This window comes from Haliaeetus leucocephalus, unplaced genomic scaffold, assembly GCF_000737465.1.
Source record: "Haliaeetus leucocephalus isolate CR32 unplaced genomic scaffold, Haliaeetus_leucocephalus-4.0 Scaffold944, whole genome shotgun sequence".
In the NCBI taxonomy this organism is placed as follows: domain Eukaryota; kingdom Metazoa; phylum Chordata; class Aves; order Accipitriformes; family Accipitridae; genus Haliaeetus; species Haliaeetus leucocephalus.
The window spans coordinates 339,727-362,830 of NW_010973380.1; the positions used below are offsets into that span (position 1 = coordinate 339,727).

The following is a 23,104-nucleotide window of genomic DNA, read 5'->3' on the forward strand; positions in this document are numbered from 1 at the left end:
GTTTAAGGACTCCATCAGCAGTTACAGATATTTTTAGTTTGTCTTGTATTGAAAGCCTGGATAGATTTTTACTATTAAATGTTCACAGCAAAATGCTTCCAAGCAATCTACAAAGAATTACTCCCAGCAATTATCCACTGAATAAATCTGAATAATGAATACATTCACAAAAGTCACTATCTATTTGTGAACAATTAGCTGAAAGAAATAGAGGTGACGCTCATCAGCTAAATAATTAATTTACTAATTCTTTGTCCAGCTTTGCTTCTGACATATGTTGCATGAAATGAGAACAAAGCTTAGAAGAAAAATTACTTTAAAAGAAGGGCAATGTTAAAGGAAATTCTTCCATCTTCCAAAGCAGAAATTACCCCACTTTTTTAACTATTATTTATTACCAGTGATTTCAGAGGCTAGTGAAATTATTTTCCTGGAATCTTTCACTTCATGCATTAAACTGTGTTTTATTCCTCATCTATATCCAATATTAGGTTGTTAAACTGCAATCAAAAGCACTTAGTAGGAATGGATCTGTCCCTGCTATGAGATTTGGACTCCTGACATTTTTATCCACTGGAACTGGAGTGCCCAGGTAACTACTAACTATTCAAGCATTTACAACATTTCTATCAATATAATTAACACACTGTGGGATAAAAGTGAGAATGACACTATGCAAAGATCATTCCTAACATTTGGATAGCAATCTTTCCTGAAAACATTTCTAAGCTGCCCAATAATTTTTCAATAAAATTAACATCTAAGGGGGATCTAGACCTGAAAAGAAATGGTTTCTGGCATTGAAGATGATAAATGTTGTCTCCATATGTCCATTTCTTGAAAACAACAACCCCCCTGGACTTTTTTGCAGGGTTTTTTTAAAGAAAATACCAAAAAGTTTCCAGCAAAGTGTTAGAAAAATGTGAGACCTTTCCTTCAACAAAACCAGATTCAGTGAAAAAGGTAGGAATGAGGTTTTTCATTCAGGTCTAAAAGCTCACGAGCCCACTGCCACTCTCTGCAGGAGTAAGAGGCTGCACAAGCCCTCTTACATGCCTTGCTGGATGACGCTAGCAAAAATAAATGAGAAAATTCACATGGAGAAAGTCAAAGCTGGATGATGGCTTCCCTCTTCCCACCTCCATCAGTTTTGCTGGTCAAAGTAGGCAGGTGAATTCCTTCTTATATTAATTAATAGCAAGTGATTATCACAATAGGAGGAAGGAGGAACCAGAGTTGAAGCTAGGGACCACGGTTTGGAAGGCTTTGTCACCTTTCTGTCTAGGATCTACTATGAACAAAATTTTGAAGAATGACTTTTCCCGACCAAAAGCTCAGCTTAGGTATCCCAAAATAACTGCTGTGAAACACTTGCAGGATACACCAGAGAGGGGATTTTGAGAGCGTTTCACAAGTCCTGCAGCTGTGAGCCGGTTGCAGCATGAGGAAAAGCCCTCCATCACCCCAATGTACAGGAAAGAGAAGGTAAGGTAACTCTTTCCAGGTGGCTTTTAGATATGGTGCGTTCAGTGAAGAGCCCCAGGCCAGCAAAATCAGTTCTTCTCTATGTTGACGCTGCTTTCACCACTGGAAAGGGAAGGGCTTGAGGACAGCAGCCCCTGCAAGCACTTCAGACCCGTGCAGAGGCTGAGCTGCGGGAGGGCAGCAAGGCTCCAGGGGGCTGCTGACCCCCCATCAGCCACAGATGCCTCCCCTGCTGTGCTGGCCCACTTTTCTCTGGGGGAGGATCCCAACCCTTCCCATCTACTCACCCACTCCCCAGGTCCCTGAAAGGAAGATTAAGACCGTGAAGCCCACAGAGCTGCTGTGCCCTCTGGTTCGTGGTGCCAATGCAAACATCTTGCAACCCTCGCTCCACTGGGTAGGTGCAAAACGAGGGCCAGTCTGAGCATGCCATGGAAGAATCCATCCAACCACCTGGAAAATAACACAAAACTGGAGTACTTTAGCCATGTCACAGCAAATAAATAGCTCCAGGAAAAGAGCAGCAAAAAAAGCTCAAGCTTGTGCTTGTAGAGACAGTAAACCACCATATTTCAGCAGTCACGGCAGGTATTTCTGACCGGAAATTGTATATTTGATGATGACCAGCCTTCAGCATTTGACAAGGGGCTGTTAAAGCCTCTTGAACAGTAAATCACCTCTCTTCCTATCAATAATCTTATTATAATATCTGTAGAAATGTCTAATATTAAAATCCCACTTTATTACTATAATAATGGATCTAATTTGTAAAACATATAAAGTGAGGCCATAACTGTACTGGAGGGAGATATATGTGATCCCACTACATCTATATCATTTCCTGATGGCCTTACCCATATATTTTGAATGGGAGAAGGATTAAAAGCAATCCCACTTGTAAGATTTTTGAGATTGGGAATGGCTTCTGGAAAGGAGATCAACATGATCATGGAAATGCAGCAATCATTATAAAAAGAACAGCCTCAACCTCATGTTTACGCACGTAAATACGTAGGTGTTTATTTGTGATTTGCTCCATTCAGGCCCTTTCCAGTTGCCAGGAAAGCCCTGCTTTCCAGCTGCACAATCAGTATTATCACTATGTGCTATTTTTGGTGACTGAGTACATTTCAAGCAACGTCATCCTTCCCAAGCCAACACTGGTATGAAGGGCGGAAACTCTTCTTTCCACTCCTCTGTCATTTGCTGCTGCTCCCATCTGCTCGGTGTCACTGTCTGCGCAGTCCTCGCTGCAGAGGGATCTCCAGACGCTTTCCCTGCTCCTTCTCATTTTCTTGAGCAAGTGGCTTTCCAACTGAAGCTTCGTGTGGGAGGCTTCATGTTGGCATCCAGAGTACATGTCCCAGATATGTCCAGCCCCACCTTCTAGTGCAGAGGAGCTGCCGGTAAGTAATCTTTCGATGGGCGATAGAGTCCTTGTGTCCAACACCTGGAGCTTTTCACAAATGGGTTGTTTTTAAGGGCAAATAATTTCCCGGCTAGCACTTCGGTAGGTTTCCAGCTCTTGTCACAGTATGGTAACACTAAGTTTCTGTCTGAGGGGAGAATGCATCATTTCTTCTTACACTGTGTAGCTTTGATTTCCATAAGTTATTAAAGTCTAGTAAATACTGTAAATACCACTTCCTTTTTAAGTTCTTCCTTGGCTAGGTGCTACCCAACCAGCTAGTTGTTTAATGTTTTTCTCTTCTGGTGTGATGTTGCTATTGTGTTTGGAAAAGCTCCTATGGACAAAAGCCACACTTGGGAGTTATAAATCTCTTCAAATATAAGGTTCAGTTTCCTTGGCTGTGCCACGGGAGGAGCCCTCCTGGCTAAAGCTACAACCACTGCTACTCTGAGCTGGGCTGTGTCTCCCTGAACATGTTTCAGTTTACACAGACTAATTAAATATTCATTATGCCAGAAAGTGTGTGTGTATGTGGCTATAGCAGAGTGATTAGGGTACTCACCTGGTAGATGAGAGACCCTGTTCCCAGTGACTGCTCCAATGAATATTTAAGTATTTCATATTAAGTGTACATTGGAGCAAGGATAGAAGCAGACTTCTCCCACCCCCAAGGGAGCACCCAAACACCAGGCTGTAAAGTCATTCTTTCATTCTTTCTTTCTTTAGCTCAATGAATATTTAATTATTTGAGGCCAAATGAGACAGCTTCAGTGACAGAGACTGAGATTCCCTGCTCCCATGTGTGCACCATAGCTCTGATGATGAGGGCGTGCATATAAGAGATGTGGGTTCCTATTCCTTTGGACTTAGAAAGAAGTTGAATCCAGGTTTCCCATACCCTGAATGGGTCTTCCAGCTTCTGAGCTGCTGAATAAAAACCACAGAGCTCCAACATACAATGTCCCTGGTCATGAGACAGAGGTGGTATGGATGCTTGTATGACCCAAGGTCAGAGAAAGCATCCTTATCAGTGATAAATTAAGCTGAAATCTGGTTCATAAATCCCTCAGGAGAAGGTATCAAAGCTGAAAATGTTCATGGCAGTTCCTGCTGGCTATGTTATGTGCCTTTCTGAGATTATCCAGAGTGTGATGCGTAAGGAAACCTACTTCTTCTCTGTAGTCTGGGGTCTGACACCCCCAGACTGTGGTTAATGGCACTTAATCCTGCTTCTGCAGCCCAAGGAGCGGGTGTGTGAAATGGTGAATGTGGGGAAAGCATCCAAAGATAAAAGGTGCATGGCAAGGGTATATGAGTCTAAAAATGGGCAAAAGTAGCAGAGATTAAGGAGTAGAAAGATTAAAGCAGGAAGAAAAACATAGAGGAAGGAGCGTGCAATCACTGAGTGGGGAAATGACACACAAGGGAAAAATAAGGAGCAGGGACAGTGACCAGAAGGAGCAAACAAATCATCTAAGAAATAATACTCTTTACCTAGCAGAGGAACAGAGGGAAGGAGGAGAAAGGGGTAGGGAAGATGACTTTGATTTTAAAGCAAAAATAAAATGTGGAGAATCTCTGTCACCCACTTAGGTCTTTGAAAAGTAGGAAAACTGCCATCTGGTCTCCACTTCCAGAGGACAGTGGGTGTCTCTGAACTGAGATGCTTGGGATTCACTTTGGGGAATTGACCGTGGGAGCATTCCTAGGCAGAAAAGGGACTTACTACTATTATTGCAGCTCTGTTTCTTGTCATTTGGCAGAATCCACAGCAATCTGATTCCGTTATCAAAGACTGAGTGTGGCTTCCAAGCAAAAACCAGAGCAACAATGTAATTGTGATATCAAAGTGCAAACAAATTACCTTCTCATACCCATCAGGATAGTGTCCAAACCCAAAACTGCTGCATAGTCTCAGTTGTTGAAATGGCAACACTACATTCAGAAAGGAGCTGCTTAGCTCAGAAGAACATTTCAAAGGTGCTCCCAATGATATGGTTCATATATTTCATATCACATTTATGTCCGTCTACCCCAGGGCTGTTGAGCACCCACCTTCAGTAATTGTTCACTCCAATTCAGAGAAATCCTTTCTGAACACTTTGCTGCCTGTTACTTTAACCAACCTTTTTCCTGAGAAAACAGTTGTGGAGTACTGAAGACCTATAACAATGAAGGAATATCCATATTGTCTTGTTATAAATATTACAGTGGTCTGACTATAAATGTCAAAACAGATGTGTTTCATATCATGTCCTTCGAGGGACGTGGTAACATAGCCACAAAAGCGCAAAGCTTCACCCAGATGCATTACTCCGGTTTGAATGGCGACGTGTTTTGTGTTTTGATCAACTCTTTAGACAGATGACAGTAGCTATCCTCCTTCAATATTGAGGAAAAGGCCACCTGTGGACCAAGCTGTGGGGGAAAAGCGGAAAGCAGAGAGAAAGGTTCGATTCCGTGAGCCAGAAGTCATTGAATATGGTATGCTCAAGCTATTAAGCCTTTTGGCATGAACTTTCTAGCTTCTAACATCCACCCTGTCTGTCCACATCAGCTTCTCCCTCTGATAATGTTATTCGTGATTTTGAGCTCAGCATGGAACAGACGACAGACAGTTTTTGCTCTGTGCTCTGCAGAATTGCATCTGGTCCATTTGCCTGCCTGCCCTGGGAGAAAACAGGCTCCTGCATCGCGTTGGAGCAGCCTCAGGGCTGTTCTCTCGGCGAACTCCTGAGTCAGCCCCCACGGGGATCAGTGTAGACCATGGCTTTGGCTGAGCCCCAGGTCTACCCCAGAACAATGCTTCCACTCACAGAAAAGGATCCCAGACCAAATTTAAACACGCTTATGTCATTCTAGGTAACCAGAATGTAATGGCGGGGAAGGAGCCAGCCCTTTCATGTTTCTGAGTAGCATGCATGCCATGGGATACAATAGCAAAGGTCTGAGCCTAGCTGACCCGCTGGGATTAAAAGTAGCCAGGGTGTAATCATTTTTGCCAAGGAGGGCATACAAGCAATGATACATCTAGCATAATCTCTGGTCTTTCATTCATGAGCCAAAGTTACAGTTTGCTCAGTGTAGTGAACTGGGAGTGACCTTAAGCAGAGGGCTAGCACAAGGATCCAGTTTGCACTTCTGCACGTGCTATATACAATTTATAACCAAATAAGAACTGTCGTTTCATTCTGAGTTCCACAAATGGACCCAACTAAGAAAAATTGTATTTATTGTTAGGGAACTAAAATTGTGTGGGTTTGATACATCAGTCAGTAAAAACACAGGTGACAGAATGGTAAAATTTCTGTGTCAGCCACCTGTTTGGACTGCTACTCAGCTTCTGAAAACAAGACTTGGCATCTGCTGATGTGTCTAAACAGACTTCTCATTGGTTGTGCAATACGTTGTTTGTGGTGCCTCCTGATGCAGGAGGGAAAAGCTGTTTCTTCATAAGGTTGTTGACACGGCCTGGGCTTTCCCATCAAACTGAACTCCTGGGAAGACTCAGTAAGCCAGCGCTAAATTATTTGAAGCTCACCTGACTGCTCAAGAGCAGGATTTTGATGAGAGCTAATACCTCCTTCGGCTCCCTCCAGAGTCCATGCCCTCACATCAGCACTGATAATCCTGCAGCCAAATCCAGCCTGGGGGGAGCAGGTTCATCTCCCAGTGGCTCTGAATTCAGCACAGCCATGCTTGAGTTCCAGGGAGCTGCAAGGATGGAGAAGAATGACTCTTTTACGTGAAGGCATGAGAAATGTCACAACCCATAGTTAGTACTCTGTCTTGCAAACAGCCTGTGATTTAGATGATTTGGTGTTTGCCCACACAACGTTATTAACATAGAGGCTGGTAAGATGAAGGTTGCTGGCACCACTGAAATTTTTCCATTCTCTGGACTTTTCATAAGGATTGTGTCTGGGCCCCGGCTGCCAAACAGAGGCAGTTCCAGGATATTGTTGGATGAAAATTGTATCTGACAGTGGGCTTTGGTGTTTTAACTTTCATTCTTCTCTCAGCCTGCTGGTCTATCTCCTTTCCTTTCTAGAAATGATGTGGAATAGGGAGGTCTTTTCTGCAAGAGCTGACTCCTGACCTCCCTGCAACAGCAGCAATCTCTGTCTCTGACCCCCCGTCCCGGTTTCGGCTGGGATAGAGTTAATTTCCCCATACAATAATTTTTTCTCACTTTCCTGAAGTGCACCTACATCTGCATGTTTGCATGGAGTGGGTAGATCCTCATCTGACATAACTCTGTGCAGCCAAAAGTGGTGTAAGAGGTGGCCCAGCATCTATAAGGCAAGAGGCAATTTCAGAGACACTGCTTGGCACTTGCTTTTTTATTCATCTGCTGCAAAGAGGCCTTTCCAGGCATGTAAGAACATTTTCATTCTGTTTTCTAGCCATTTCCTGCTATGACTACGTAGTGGGTAAGTTGAAGTTTCACATTATAACTGTGAGCCATCCATGGCACTAACCTGAGTTTGCTCTCTGGCTGCTGGGATGCACTGTGCAAATATGTCCTCCGTATACAAAGCATTTGGTACTGTCAGTGGTTGTTGCTTTTTGTTCTCAGCATATGAAGCACAAGGTGTTGATAAGGTCTGGTGCAGTATTTTAAACAAGACATCTAGTAAGACAAATAGTGGAAACAAAAATGAAATCCCTGAAGCTATTTTTAATTTAAATATAATTAATATATTTTATGGCAATAGAATAGGTACAGGTTTTTCACTAAGATATGCAGGGAAAGCACCCCAAGCAAAACAATAGTTCTCCCTGCTGACTTTCATATGTGGGGAAGAGACAATTCATTTATATGCTGGCAGCAGGGTAGAAATAATAAAAATAATCTGTTTTTTCTCTTTTGTTTGCAAGGATGTTTGAGGCCAGCCAGCCTCACAGACGCTCAAGCAAATGTGTGTGTCTGGATGTTCTTATGATGGTGATCATTTCTAGAGGCTCTGGCCAACATCCAGCCCCTGCTGTATGTAATGCAGTAAAGGGAGAGGGGTACTTATATATATGCATTTATACACACACACACAGAGCCATAGTGTTGGGATGCCAAAAGGCCTCCCAAGCAAATGTCCCCATATCCCCTAGCTGTCGCTATTGCCCAGGAAAGAGGGGTTGTATGCTCATGCCAATGGCAGACTCAGCTAAAGCAGTTATAGGGCTAGGAACAAGGTAGTATAGGCAGGAAAGATCCAGGTGAAAAAGAAAAGACCAAATATCACTCAGGTAACAGTGGAAATGTATGTCCAAGGCAGGAACTGAACCAAAATCTCCTGTATCCCAGTCCAGTGCTTTTCTCAGATGAGTTGCCTTTTTCTTAGACTGGGCACATGTCTAGGGCTGAGTGTATTGTTCCAACAAGCAATTTAACTAACAAATTTAAGCATTAATTTTCTATTTGTAATCTAGAAAAAAAGCAAGTTTGCATTTAAGCGCATAATTGTACTGATGTGCTGAAGCTGTTGTGAGCACGGCTCATGACTATTTTGTGGGTGGGATTATTCTTCCACATTATTTTTTTTTCTGTTCCTGCACTGAACATGCTCCCTAATGGAGAGGATGTAAGGAAAAGCCAAGTTTGCATTTGAGATCACCCAGAAATTTCACATGGAAAGTAACTTTCGCAAGAATGAAAAAGGTTATAAGCACTTCATCATAGAAAAGGGCTGATGTGAAAAGCTGTTTAGCTTTCACAGAAAAGTTTCACTGTTACCAGGTACGCTCGTCAGCCGGGCCCCATGCTTTGAAAGGCAAGTGGTCACCCAGCTGAGAACTGTGTTGTGTGGTGTGGGAGATCACACAAGGGAAATACCAACTTCCAAATCACAAATCTCTGCAAAAGCAGAAAGTGGTGAGTAATTCCCTGGCTAAATACCTTCATATAAACCATTCATAGAATAATGCCAAATAAACAAATTTATAAAAATTGAAGTCTGCTCATGGATAATTTACAAACAGAAAAAAAAGGCTAAATTCAAATGAATAAATTATTTGCTGCAAATAATTCACTCAGGTCTATTATGGGACATTGATTTGGTTTCTGGTTAGCTATAAAATGACTGCCTATTAACATTTTACCTTTTCCCCATACACTTTTTGATACATTATTATGTGTTTCTCGCTTGGTTTTATGACTTTTACCTTCCTCTCTGTACATCTGTATGACAGTTTAATTGACTGGTGTGTATTCCAGGGCTCGTGCTAGAAGCTAATTTAAATATGTTACAGCTAATGTTGGTCCTTTACCCATAATAATACACACCACATTTTTATCTTCTTATTGATTATGTGCATATGGCAGGCAAATAGCTGCACACTATGGGTTTTTATTCAGGCATGAATTTGGCTTTATACTGCATGTTTAATACTCAAAGTGCTTTATAAAATAATACCGATTGTGCAATGGCCATGCAGTCAAACAGAACAGCCAGATCTGAATCAAACTGAATCCCCAAGGCCCATGGGTGGATACACACGTGCAAGGGCTGAGGCACAGATGTTGGCAAGCTGAATGTAGCCCATTGATTTCCACATATGTACTGGGCCTGACCTATAGCACTTTAAACATACTTGAACTATATTTTAAAGGCAAGAAAAATGTTTACAGTGCCCCTGCTTAATAGCAAGTGCAGAGGATGTTCCACTGTTATTAGCACACCTAGCACTTACAGAGAGGTTAAACCTGCCAGAGCTTTCTAAATATGCCTCTTGGTTAATGGAGCCACGTTCTGGCTCTTACTGTAATTACTAGGAGCCCCAAACAAGCTGAGTTACCAGGGAAAAGGACAGAAATCTAGATCTTCCCTCTTTTATGGAACATTTGTGAGCATTAAATAATTAGACGAGGTAGCTTAATATTCTCCTAGTATTTAACTTAACATTTAGCATAAAGGTATAAAAAATAATTGCTGGAGGGAAACTTGAGATCATGCATTAGCTATGGTAATCCTGTTCTTATTGTATATAATTAAACTCTTTAAATGTTCCATTAGATGAGATCTTTTGTACTCACCAGCCTCCATCAGGAGGTGTGACTCACGATCATTTAGCTGATGCCTACGGAAGTACTCGCAACCAGAGCCCTGTGTACCCTGCTGTTCCCAGAAAAGTGGGACAAAGGCATCAGCAGGGGGTCAAATTTGGGAAGTGTTTAAGATGACACTAAATTAATGTCGCTTTCTTTTTTCTCCTCATCACCGTTCAGTAGATGACAGGTCATCATCTGGATTGCCTGTGCTCCTGTGGCTCTCATTTTGCACGGTGCTGATCCTTGCTGTGAGTCTCTACTACACCAGCGTGAAGAAAGATGTCAAAGTCCTGGAGGAATTTCAATCCCAACTTGTTATCTTCTTTCTTCAGATAAGACACGTTGCTCAGAAATGTTGGACTTGGTTTATGAGGCAGTAGCAATGTCCTCTGGCCTGACAGACATCTCAGAGCACTGCTAACCAGCACGCAGCAGCACAAAGCTCCCAGTCTACTCCAGCCACGTGCGGGGAGCACGTGAGCATCCACCCCAAACAGCAACAAAAACCCCCCTGTTGTGCACTGTCCAGCAGCCACTTGTTCTCTTTTTTCTTCTTTGTTCTTTTCATATTAGTGGGCGGTCATACTAGCACCTAGAGGTCCCACCAAATTCATGCTCCATCATCCTGAACAGCAAAGAAGTATCTGAATTTTGTCTCCCAAAGAGCTTACCAACTGCTGATATGAGGAGCAGAAGCAGAGAGAAATACATTGATCTGTGCAGGTGGCAGCAAGCTCTGAATAAAAGTCTCCCGAGTCTCAGGTCAAGGCTTTAAATACCCAACCGTCTTTCTCCTCAAGTCTCCTAAGAGCTATTCTGCAAAAGTTAAATTAAAGCTGAGCTATTCCACAAACACTGCTCTGGTGGCCAAAGGCTTGGCAAGCTGCTATATTTATACACCTGAAATGATTATTAGTAAAAAACCAGCAAATGGCTTTCTTGTTTCCCTTCATGCATTTCTTTCCTCCATGGGCAAAAGCTGTTTCTTAATGTTTCACTTGACTCCCAGGTGTGAAAAAGAACATGAAAACTCATTTAAACAGTAAATAGTTTATTTGCCTAACATAATAAATAGCAGCATTGAATCCCAATCTAATTATCAAATCAGTAGTTTAATCCTCTGGGTTTGATTCAGTCCATAAACCCCACTAGCTGAGCTTACAAGATTTATGATAGTGCTTGTATTCAGTCAGAGGTTATGCTTTTAAGCCTGGGTGTTCAAGGTCTTATACAATGGTAATATGGGCTGTTTATGAAGGTGTGGGAGGCAAAGCCCCTTTATCCCTGCATTGTCCCACCACAGTATACACTTCTCTGAAGGGAATCCTTTTAATGGAGATCATGCAATAAATGTGGAATGGTTCTCTGGGTGTCTGAGAGGAGAGCAAGTGAGTGCAAGCTTATGAGCTTCAGCTATGTTTTTTCCCTAGACAAAACCAACACAACCAGCTTTTTAGGCCTTAGATTCTTGTCAAGTAGCACCTGATGTGTGCTTGGGTTTATTTGGTATGATAAGGTTGACATCACCTGTAAGAGCGGAAGAAAAGGAAAAAGAAAAAAAAGAGAAAGAAAATGCTGCAAAGAAGGTGGAAGAGATGCCTGCAAGACCTTGGCTCAAATTCCCCTGCCATCGTAACTCACCAAAAAGAAAAAATGGTGCTTTATTTTTAATTTTTTTTTTTTTTAAAGAGGGGCATACCTCTCTGCCCCTCCAACCTTCTTCCAAGCAGCCCCAGGACTTTAACCAGGCAGAGGATAAGCAGAAGCATATGCAGCCTTCTCACAAAAGGAGAGTGAGCTGCAAGTAGATTGAGAACAAGTCAAAAAAAAAAAATGCAGTTCAAGACAGAAAGAAGTGATTTCAGTGGCTATTCTCATGCTCCTTCTAAGATGTCAAAGGCCACAGCAATTGCATTCGACACGCTGCTGGTCTGGGAAGCAGAGCTTGCTGCAGGAGGAGTGTTTAGCTCAGGGGCTATTTGTGCAAAACACTTGGGTACCCCAGCTCTGAGGGTAAGTTTCACTGCTGCTTCCCTTCCCTCTCCCCCATCTCAGCCCTGCTGTTTAGGTAATAAAGAAAGGTTTTAAACCTGTGTGCTGGTGAATCTCTGATAAAAAGGTTTGGATTGGTACCTGCATGGGGCAAGGGGCTCATTGCAACTTCTGTTTGCATTTGTTAAAGTTTATGGTATTTTTAATGTTCATGTTGAAACTCTGGCAAATCAGTGGCGTTCCTTTTTTAGGTCTGGACTGACATGTCCTCCTGGCACATAGCAACTAGCCCCTTCAAAACAGGAGCCTTTTCTGAAGGGACAGTTCCCTCCCTGCAAGCCACGGCACATTACAACAAGAAAGCAAAGCCTGAACTGACAAGCATCTTAAGAGCAATAGTAGTAGAGTGAACCCTTCTAGTATGTTAGCAACCAGGTTTCAGTAAATTTAAAACAAGCCAAAGGGTTAAGGTAAACCAGGAACTCCTCTTAGGACTGTGAAGGAAAATGCAGAGGCACTGTGAAGTCCATATGTGCGCTCACCTCCCAGCACGGCTCCCCAGGAGATGGGCTTGGGACCACCTTTCCACCAGGTCTGCTTTAAATGGAAAATGGCCACATTCTCCCTGCTGGGGCCCAACTTTATCAGTGTGAGTGAGAACGGCTATCACATCTGGGCTGTCAGGGAAATTAAGCAGAGTAATGGCTATTCTTGGCTTCTGCCTAGGCTCTGGTTGGGACAGTTTTGGACATGGACAAAGGCAGCACTTGAGTTGTCTGTCTCACCATGGCCTTGCAAGGCCTCCCAGGTCAGGATTGTTTGCTGTGGTCAGACAAATACATGGCAGGCTGCAGGTATTATTTATTTTGCAGGCTCCAAAATAAATTTGCTACAAAGCCAGAATGTTTGAAATAAATAAAAGTTAAACCCCATTCCTGGGAGAGTGGTGGCATTTTGCAGGTGAAGAAACTGAAGCCAAGAAAGCCAATGCATCTGTGCAAGTGAATGAAGCAGGTCAGTAACAAGGCTGGGAATAGGAGAAAAAATCCCAACTCCTGGGCCTGCATTTATTTACAGCTGCTCAGCTTCACTGTGGACTTACCTGCTTTATTTCCTTCTCACACTGAAGCTCTTTTCCCATTCACCCATCCTGCTTACACACACACACACACATACCCTTTTCCCACTCTGCCCCTTCTTTCTGTTCTTTATCCATCACAGATCTATCCTCAGCACTGTGAGCTGGATGGGATTTCTTCTTATTCTTGTTCAATGCTGTTTTTCTAGGTGTGACACCTTTGTCAGTTTGTAAGAGCTAATAGGAGCTCTAAAGTTACACCAAATCAGTCATGTTGGGTAATAATTCCCTTGCTGGCCATGCTGGGTAATATTTCCCTTCAGCACAACTCCTGAGAATTGCCCATAAAGAGGTAAAAAAGGAGGAGTACATAATCTGTTGCAAATGGTCGAGATGCTCACCTGAATTCACGCTGGTTCCAGCGTGGTGAATCGCTTTAGAAGTCAAGAATCCTGCAGCCAACCAGCTCTGAGCAATTATTTAATCTAGCTTGGCAATGGTCATGTTTTAGCTTTAAAGGGCTGAAAGAGGGAGTGGTGGAGGACAGTCCTCTTGCAGCAATTTTTGAAGCAGACAGCGAGTAGGTGGACTTCCCAGGAGCAGTGACTAGGGTGGCAGGAGTCAAAGGGCCAGAAGAGAGTAGAAGAGGTCTGTGCATGAAAATGGGCTAGTGGCAGGGTCTAAGGGTAGAAGTCCTGCCTAATATCCCTTAAGCAATGAGTATGAAATTAATGCACACCAGCAGAAGTGCTTCCTAATATCCCTTATGCAATGAGTATGAAATTAATGCACAGCAGAAATCAACAGACCGCAAGAGTACGGGGTAAGTGTTGTTTTGACAGTGTTCAGTACATTCCTGCAGCATGAACAGAGGGCAGCTGCCAACACCCTCTTCAGGCAGGCTCACCACATCAGTGACACCTGATTGCACTAGCAGGAGTATCCGTACCCATACCGTTAGAGGAGATAGAAAAGGACACAGTGAGATGGCACAAGATTTTTTTTACACTAACCTTTTAATGCACTCAGCATTTGTGCTGGTAAAAGGCAGCCCCAAAAACTGCTTCTACTCCCACTCCCTCCATCTCTCCAGCTCTGCTAGTCTGGAAACAAGTTAATGGAGCAGGAGAAGCCCATAGCAGCAATTTTAATTGTCATTTCTGCCTTTTGCCACTTTGAAGCAAGCAGAAGGGCTGGCAGCATGTGACTAGAAAAAGGGTATTACCAGCTACCCTCAAGGGGTAACTCAGGAACCTCTAAGATAATAGTGTGGACTTGTTTCTTATTAATTCCTTGCTCCAGGATAGCTGTTGGGAACCTTTAGGCCCACTTCTGAAGAGGAAGGCTGATGCTACATGAAGAAAATTAACCAGCTGGCATTTAGAAAATGAACATGCCCATGCAGCCTGTGGTCCCCCTTTACATTTGGTAACAAGCTGCCTTTCAGCTGCATGCTGACATGGGAGCATCTTCTCCTTATCTCCTACGGCATTAGGGTTCACTGCTGGAAGATGGTACCAAAAGGGCTCAGGCAGCTTAGGATGGCTGGCCGTATCCTTGACTATACAAGCTGTGGCATGGAGGTGCTGAGGAATGAGTATATGAACTAAGACGCTACCACTGACTTTGAGAACAATTTTTTATCTTACACTGTAACAATTTAAATTCACCTTCAAAAGACAGGCACAGAAATACTGACTTCTCAAATAATTTATTTGTATATATCACCAAATCATAAAAAGCCAATGCACTGTCCAGCAAAAAGCATCAATATATAAAACACAGTAACTCATTGTCAGTAACGATAGAGTGTATCACTTATACTGAACCCAGTCCAGCTTCTACTAAAGCCAAAGGAAACTTTGTCATTGACTCCATTAACAGAAGGGCTGGACTCAGAATTTTTATTTGCTAGGTGTTTACAAAGGGCTATATTAAAATGCTAGTAAAAAGCTTTCCTTTTGAGACTGTATCAAAACAATAATAAACCTCACTCCAGTTCTGTTTCTGTCAAATGCATGCAATTAAAGCTCCAAATCAGCAGTCATTACACTGCAAAAGACCATAAAAATCGAGAGAGAGAATATTCAAAACAGACCAGGCTCCATTCTTAGCTTGTGTGGACTGGCGTGGGCTCCAGCACAGCTCACAAAGCTAAGCTATGTACACCAGCGAAAGACCTGCACCTCTACAGCTTTCAACAGTTAAACAAATTAGGAAAAAGTGTTCAGTTTCATCCCCAAATACCCATTCTGTGGGGACCTCTTTAGCAGCATAACACAATAGTTAATCTAGATTCTTAAAAGCTTTTCCCACGTGGCTGTAAGAAGAGGCAGTGGCTCATGAATACATAAGTCATAGGACATACATTTCAGAGAGGCTGTAACGCTTTCAGGCTCTGCACTGACTTACAAGCAAGAAAGATCTGCTTCAGATCTTTGCAGGTGGTACCACACAAAAAACCCAAACCTTCTAAAGCCGTGGCTGTTAATGAGCTACTTTCAAAAATGGCAAGTCTACAGAGGTTTGGGAACAGTCTTTCCTCCCCCATACAACCACGAGCTGCACAGGGCAAAGGGCCAGCTGTAGGGTATCTGGATCTGCCAACATGGGAAGAAGGTTTCCCAAGCAACCTTGCCAAACCTGGCAGCGATGCCAGCACCTTTACACTAGATATCTGCACAGCTGTCACAGGTGGCCCTCTCCAGAAGCTGAGTTTAGGCCAACACATGCTTCAAGGGGATGCTCAGCAATTTGTGGAGCCACATGAGCAGGCAGCGGCTGAGGGGGCCAAGCAAAGTCTGAAATTGGTGTCAGCGCTGCCAGCACAGGCACTGCCATGCTGGATCCCTCACACTGCAGTCTGAAAGCCGAAATCTCTCACAGGTAATGCACTAACAGTTCTCCTCACTACCTATTTCTGTTCTGATTTATGGCACTTTCCTGTCCCCCTCAGCAGCCCCTGTGCCCACTAGGAAGACATGTGTGAAATAAGGCCTGATCATCAGCTTGATGGCAATAAAACCCTCTGTGAAGTTTGCAGGAATGTTTCTGAAGATGAAAGGATCCAGGGGAAGGAGATGTCAGTGGAACTCTTGGGTTTTTTTGTTGTTGTTTTGTTTTGTTCATAAACCTTCAAAAACCTCTCAGAAGTGTACTTCACATCACAGTATATTGATTTCTCAATTGTGTAGCTTGGGCTGAAAAAACAGCAATAGTTTTATTCAGAGAGTATTTGACCAGAATTGCTCTGATACCATCACTCTGTACTAGCTGTGGACCCCAATGCAGTGGTCCTCCTCCTGGGAGGATGCTGTTCAGCACAGAACTTCTCAGCATCATTTAGCAAAAAGGACTGACTGCAACTCCAGGAGACTGTGGTTTAATAAGGAGACTGTTAGCACCTTTTGAAGTCAAATGTTGAACGCTGTTTAACAATGACAGTTAAAACTGTTGCAGCTGCCTAGAAAGTGGCATGGGTTAACTGATGCATTCAAGATCCAGTGTGCTGCAGGAAGATGTGCTGTATTTCAGACACAAATTATTGGACTTCACCTTGTTAACAGGGAAAAATAATTCCTTCTGCTGCAGGAGTGAGGGGGTGAAGAGCTCTGGACTGTGTTATGTGGGATACCATGACGGGTGATTTTCAAACATTTCCTTGCCTTAAAAGCTATTGTTTAACATAGCATTCATCTAACTCTGCCAGGTTCCTCAAGGGACTGCTGGCACCAACCTTGGGAACCTCCTAGAGCAATATGTCACCCAAATCAGGCCTGGCTTATGTCAAGGGAAGGGTTTGACATCATACCCCAGAGAACCCAAGTGAGAACAGGGAAAATCTGTGACACTTTTTCTTATTTTTTGACAAAAGGTAGTTTGTCATAGGAGCTGCAATTTTTCTCACATTCATAAATACTCTTCAGAACCTGTATACAAACTGGAGTCAAACTTGCCCAAATCGAAATAAGGGGAAAGTAAGGAGGAGATAAAGAGTAGTTTTGTCACAGGACTGTTTACTCACTTGTGTGAGAAATCATCCAAGACGTCAACAGTAACAATGAATCTTCATTCCCACCTCCTGGCAGGTTGTCTCAACCTTCACTTTACAACATAGTCAAGCAGAAAGGGGGAACAAAAACTTCTCAAATTGGGTTTCCACCATATACAAATAATTCAAGCTATTTCAGCAAGCAGCCCTTGCTGCCAAGTACTTTATCTCCCTGATAAACTCCAGAACCACTAAGCTAAAACATTGCTATTTAGGAATTTCAAGCCAAGTAGAAGAGCTCCAACAGGAGGATTTGGGGGGATCCAGGATAGCACCATGGTAGCAGCATTTGCCGTGTCGGAGGCTTGTGTCCCCCAAGGCAGAGGGGGAGATTAAACCTGTGCCTTGCAGTTACCTGCCAGTGGGGAGAGCTCGGGAAGGACCATACAGGCATTTTAACAAGTAGCTCATCGCTTTCTGCCACCCCTATGAAATGCAACTTTTCAGGTAAGATATGACCTTCCATGTCTAACAAATCACAGTTGCTGGCTTTTTGTTTTGGTGAGAAAAAAAAAATATTAAAACAAAGCAAACCAAAATCATTTGACCAATTAAAAGGGCTATTCACACAACCCTTCTTGGGTGCCTGTGCCCATTTTTTTAGGAATGAGGATCTGACAGGACACTAATAAACATTGAATCCTAAATCCTTTATCTATCTATGAAAACAGGATTTAGACTCTCACATGGATTCAATTCTTTTGACTATTGTGTGCAATAACAGTTACAGCAGTTACAGTAGTAGCTATGAGAGGTAGAAAAGTTTAAGCACTCAGGTGAATACATTCACGTTAATCTATGTTTGCAATAGCAGTTCAACTACACTCTTTGGCAAGGACAAACTGAAGAGAAAGCATTGCTCTGTAAATACTCTTCCCAACAATAGAATGGAAAGACACTGTCAAGTACATGCCTGGATTGAAATAAGCAGTACTTGTTATATACTAAGTAAATTGCCGTCTAACATCTCAGAAACAAATGTTAAGTTTTCTGAGAGAGTGTAGTTGTGTTTTTCCCTTCTACGTCAGGAGTACATCAAAGTGCTGTCTTCTATGCAGTTGTTAGCTTCATAAATTACTGAGTGGAATTTTGTCATTTCAAAAAAATTTAAAAAACTTTTATGTGTGTATCTGTGAATACTAAAATACAGCTCAGGTTAGTTTTCCTCTTTCTTATGGAGGACAAAAATAGAAACATAGACTTCAAGGCGTTAGGACCATGAACAGAAATAATTTGAAAACAATTTAATGAAGCTATATGAGCATTTTCTCACTGCATGCAGGTGTGGAAACTAGCCAGGCAAAACCCGCTTCTTTTCCCAGATTGCCTAAGCACAAGGAAAGGACATTTGTGGTCTCCAAAGCAAACATTCCAATGAGATAAAAATGGGCTATTTCCATCAGCAAAGGAAATGGTCTGAGGTACAAATTTAGGATCTGGATACAGACAGGTTTCCCATTAGCTCACGGATGTTCACACCCAGGCCATTGATTTAGGAGAAAAGACAAAAGTTTTGTCAAAATCCAGATCAGTTTGTCACAAAATACTGTTAGTCTTGCCAGTATGAATGACTGTCTGGACTTTTGTTAAAGTTAACATTTAAATAGTAAAGGTGATTTTACATGCAATATGTTTGAGGTGGGGGTCTTTGGGCAAGGGAGGTGATAAAAGCCACATTCACCCAAATACCAGGTTTTATGTACTTTCTTGCTCTGAATATTTCGCAGCTGGCATCCATTCTGAATTTGGACATTTGATATTGCATTTTCTGAGACCCATCACGTAGATCGATGTGTGATTTGAGGTTGTGCAGAAACCCTGTTTCCTGCATAAAGCCTATACAACGTCCTGTGGCTCACACTTCCCTAGCAAGGGGACCCCACGTTCTGCACCCAGATCAGCCTGAAGAGACTCCTGTGCACAGCCCCTGTTTCTCAGAAGATGGTTTCCAACCATCAACCGAAGGGCTAAGCTACGTGAGGTACTAACAATTGACATTGGACCAATATGCAACAAAGGCGAAAAGATTCTGGATGACAAATGAAGGTGAAGCATGGCTTCGTATCTCACTGATGAGAGCCTTCAGGTGTCCAGGGGAATCCTGAGTGCCCTCTCTCAACCAGTCATGCATTTCACATGCAACAGCCACTGCACTTAGAAACCCCAAAGCCCTCCAGCCAGGAATCTGTTTGTCCAGTCTAGCCTTCCATTTCAGCAAATAACACAGCCTAGGGCATTCTAACTTGCAGTTTACTTTGGGGATTTAGAAGAAACAGGGCAAGTGCACATGTTTTCTCAAGGTGAGTTTTCAGGTTACATTAAATAGAGAGGGTTAGATTGGTTAGATTCTCAGACACCATAAATCAGCTTAGCCCTTCTTTCCCTCAAGAACTACACACTAACTTGCTACACCAAAGATCTGCTTGAGTTTCTTCAACCATTAAGACAATAAGTTTTCAAATTAATTCTCCCATCTAAACTCCTGCTACTAAATAACTGTATTATAAACACATCTTTTTTCCCCTTTGTCACCTTATCTTTTCTAAGAGCAAATAAATGACTGTTTACAAAAAGACATGCTGGCTGTTTTGAGCCAGAATATTGTACTGTGTTGCAGAAGAGTATGGTTTGGCAACCAAAGGATTGACACTTCTATCAAAATACGTTCTGTTTGTTGCCTGCAAGTCTGTATTTTAAATGAATTAATAACAGCACCATGTTCATGCCAAGGTCATTTGTCATTTAGGAGTCCATGGTGCAGAATTCCTGAATCAGGGGAAAAGTATCCCTTGCTCATGCAATTTAACTGTGAAGTGTGTGCTCCTGTTCCTTGCAGCCTTGCTTCCATCCTGAATACTGCATAGGTTTAATCAACAGTGTTTCATGTTGCTGAGAGAAGGCCTTGAAGGGAAATGTGACTCTCAGGACTAATACAGGTTAACATCAGGGTATTACCCAGAGATAGAGGAGGAATTAAAACATTTGCAAACTCACATTGGAAACCCATCTCAGCCCTTCGGAGGCTGTGCACTGGCCAGTGCTTTCCTACTCCACTTACATCACATCCACATCCACCTCTGGGTATCATAACCTATGTGTCATTGCACAGATCCTAATACTAAGTAAGAAAAAGGCAGTGTAGAAAGTTAAGGCAACCTAACAACTACCCAACCTAAGCTGCCTGTTAAGAGAAGAGCCTATATCCGTATCACAGAAGAGCAGTGGAATTATTTCTGGCATATATCTGTGTACATTGTACACACACACATACATCACCTCCCTGACACTGAATGCTTTCATGACAAGGTCCAGATACTCAGGCATCCATCACTGGTTATTATAACAACCAGTTTTCTAAGGGACCACAGAAACATTGCCATAGCATGTATGTGTCCTTCAGTTTTTAAAGTAATCATTATGCTCTTATTTTTGTGATTCCTATTGAAAGTTCACAGCTGAAAGATGCCTCCTGAATTAGTGGGATAAGAAGTTACGTGCATTTGTGCCCTCATGAGAAATTCTATTCCAAAAAATGGCTTCAATTGTTTCTCCATTATAAAAATAACAATAAACAGCATCAATTGAAAAGCTCAGATGACACTTGTTAGCTCAGATTTTTCTAACCTAATGTAGATTGCTGGCACGGAATTGGCAGGAAAATTAACCACAGGTGGTAGGCAGGACATGGGGAATATATTCGATATAACAGAATAATTGTGTGACAACACCCCGGTGCCTCAGAAAGCAGCATCCAGTTGCATCCCACCAAGTAAGGCTCTCCCTGTGTTACTAACAATTTTCACAGGCCAAAAAAAAGACCTTTTGACTGTGGTTTTAGCATCAGAGGGAACACAGTGACTAAACAACTGCATCCCCCATTCTCCACCAGAATGGCTCACAGCTTTGCGATGGGCAGCAGTGGGAGGACCTGCATGGGCAAGGGCCACAAAGTTTTTTCCCCTTCCACCATGTGACAATAAATGAATACAAGTATAAATACCACACAGGGTTCTAGTTCTTTGAATATACCTCTTGCTAGAGTGTTCTCAGAGGCCTGCTTTTGGAGGTGTCAAATTAAAAAGGCATTGAAATATCACAGAAATGCAACATTTGACTCAGAGAAACTCCTACTGCAGCCACACTCTGAGCTGGTTGGCAATGGACGACTAAAAGCAGAGGTCATAAATGTACAAGAGAGAGGGGTGTGAGAGAGAGCATAGGTATGTATGTGTGTATAAATAATACTGCTATTCTAACACATTTTCAGCCTGGCATCACTAGGTTGGCCTGAGTGTCCAACCTTTAGGAGAAGAGGTTGCAGAAAGCTGAATGCAAACAAAAAAGCCCAAGCGGGTCCAATAACTGGGCATTGCATGATACCCTTCCTCCCCTTGAGTCAGCCAGAGAGCTTCTCACTACACATTCTGCCTTCTCACCTGCGCAGGGGCTTCCTTCAAAACTAGCTTTGCTTTTGAGCATCACTGATGCGTGCGAGCTGGGTGCCAGACTCAGCCTACCTAGTCAAGTGAGGGAAGAAGGGGAAAACAGACTGGGATGCATGTGGGACTCAAAGAAGAGCCTCAGCCTCCTTTCAGTTTACATGCCAACTCCAACAGCCAAGAGGCTTGTGTTCATGGGCACTGTAATGCAACTGGGGTTAGAAGAATTTACACAGGTAAATGAACTAGAGATGCTAAGATTTGATGCCAAAGTTAACAGTGAGTCTGTACATGTACATGTGTTGGGCTGGACTTTCCAAAGGCTGAAGCGAAGTATTTTGTTGCTATTGACTTTTACTTCAAGGTGGGATCCTGGTTGCATCAGGTGCTTTAAAGATCCCACTTTTTGTCTATTGAGCTGCAGAACAATGAAGATAGTGCCGGGGTGACAAATGCTGGCGAAAATGCTAACCACAAAAGTCAACAAGAGTAGAAACCCCAGGACCAGAGTTTGCTGCTTCTCGTGGAAGTGGAAAAGAGGAAAAGACCCCGAGACAGGAGAAAGAGAGGTAGAAGAGAGCATGAGCTCTGGACAACCTCATCAATGAGCAGCATCTTCTTCTTCCGTCTCAGAACCAGAGACAAGGCTTGAGCCCTCATAGCTCAGAGCAAGGATGAGGAGGACACACTTGCTATCTTCTGCCTCCTGGTTCTTCAAACCCCCAGGCAAGACCAGGAACAGTGGTCCCAACCCACATGTTACTTCAGCCTAAGCCTGATTTGGCACATACATAAAATATATTATACAAAGCAGCAGCACGGTTCCGCGTGAGGAGTAAGGCATGAACTGAAGTAGTTTGTGAGAAGAGACATCACTGCTGAATCTTAAATGCAAAGTGAGACTGGAAGGAGAAGTAGTGTCTTTTACAGTTAGAGAAACAACTGGGGAAACATATGAAACAGGATAACTTTCAGGACCCAGGCTCTTCTTTAGGATATGAAGGGGAAGGTCATGCCCTGGCAAAGGGCTTAGGTACCTGCAAGAGTGTACCTCTTATTAGACCAAATGAATAAAAAAAAGGCACTCCAACAGTCCTGATCTCTGAATTTTAAACTGGTATTAACTAACTTGATCTCTGATTCCCTTTTCAGGGAACTCCTCCTCTGATGTCAATTCACAACTACAAAAAAGCTACCACTGTAAAGCTTTCAAAGGAATTGCATTCCCTTGTGGGCAGAAATCATGCTGAAAAACAAGACCTCTCTATAGATAGCTGTGGCCAGCTGGGGCTATAAGTGATGTTCACAGGGCTGGCTCACTGCTTTGAGCCCATGGAGGGTTTTTTCCCTAAACCTGTGAGAACAATTTGGCTATTAAATGTAATGTTAGATTTTATGCCCTAAAATGCTTACTAATTCAGGGATTTGTTATGACTTCAAATTCTGTTTCAACCAAATGCTTAAGCCAGTACTTAACTTTAAGCATCAGATAGTCCCCAGAAGACAGCAGTAAATCTGCATGGTGCTAGCCCCAGGCTTGAGCTCTTCTCTCCCCTCCTTCCTATTTACCAGGCAATATAGTTGTGCATGGTTTGCACTC

The 23,104-nt window shown here is 42.8% G+C and overlaps 1 protein-coding gene across 1 annotated transcript; it reads left to right on the forward strand.

Annotated features, from left to right (window-relative positions):
* Window positions 1-2,843: 2,843 nt before the first annotated feature.
* On the forward strand, window positions 2,844-10,324 carry LOC104842040 (chromosome unknown open reading frame, human C14orf180). The gene is made up of 4 exons (XM_010584112.1): window positions 2,844-2,891; window positions 5,257-5,380; window positions 7,303-7,329; window positions 10,122-10,324. The coding sequence occupies exons 1-4, from the start codon at window positions 2,844-2,846 to the stop codon at window positions 10,322-10,324; spliced, it is 402 nt and encodes a 133-aa protein (XP_010582414.1).
* Window positions 10,325-23,104: the final 12,780 nt, after the last annotated feature.

What these genes read in the sequence shown, in the direction of transcription:
- LOC104842040 (XM_010584112.1), top strand. Translation starts at nt 2,844, where the DNA reads ATGTCCCAGATATGTCCAGCCCCACCTTCTAGTGCAGAGGAGCTGCCG. An exon ending in CTAGTGCAGAGGAGCTGCCG is followed by an intron (nt 2,892 to 5,256) that starts GTAAGTAATCTT and finishes TCAACTCTTTAG; the next exon opens with ACAGATGACAGTAGCTATCC. An exon ending in CTGCTATGACTACGTAGTGG is followed by an intron (nt 7,330 to 10,121) that starts GTAAGTTGAAGT and finishes ATCACCGTTCAG; the next exon opens with TAGATGACAGGTCATCATCT.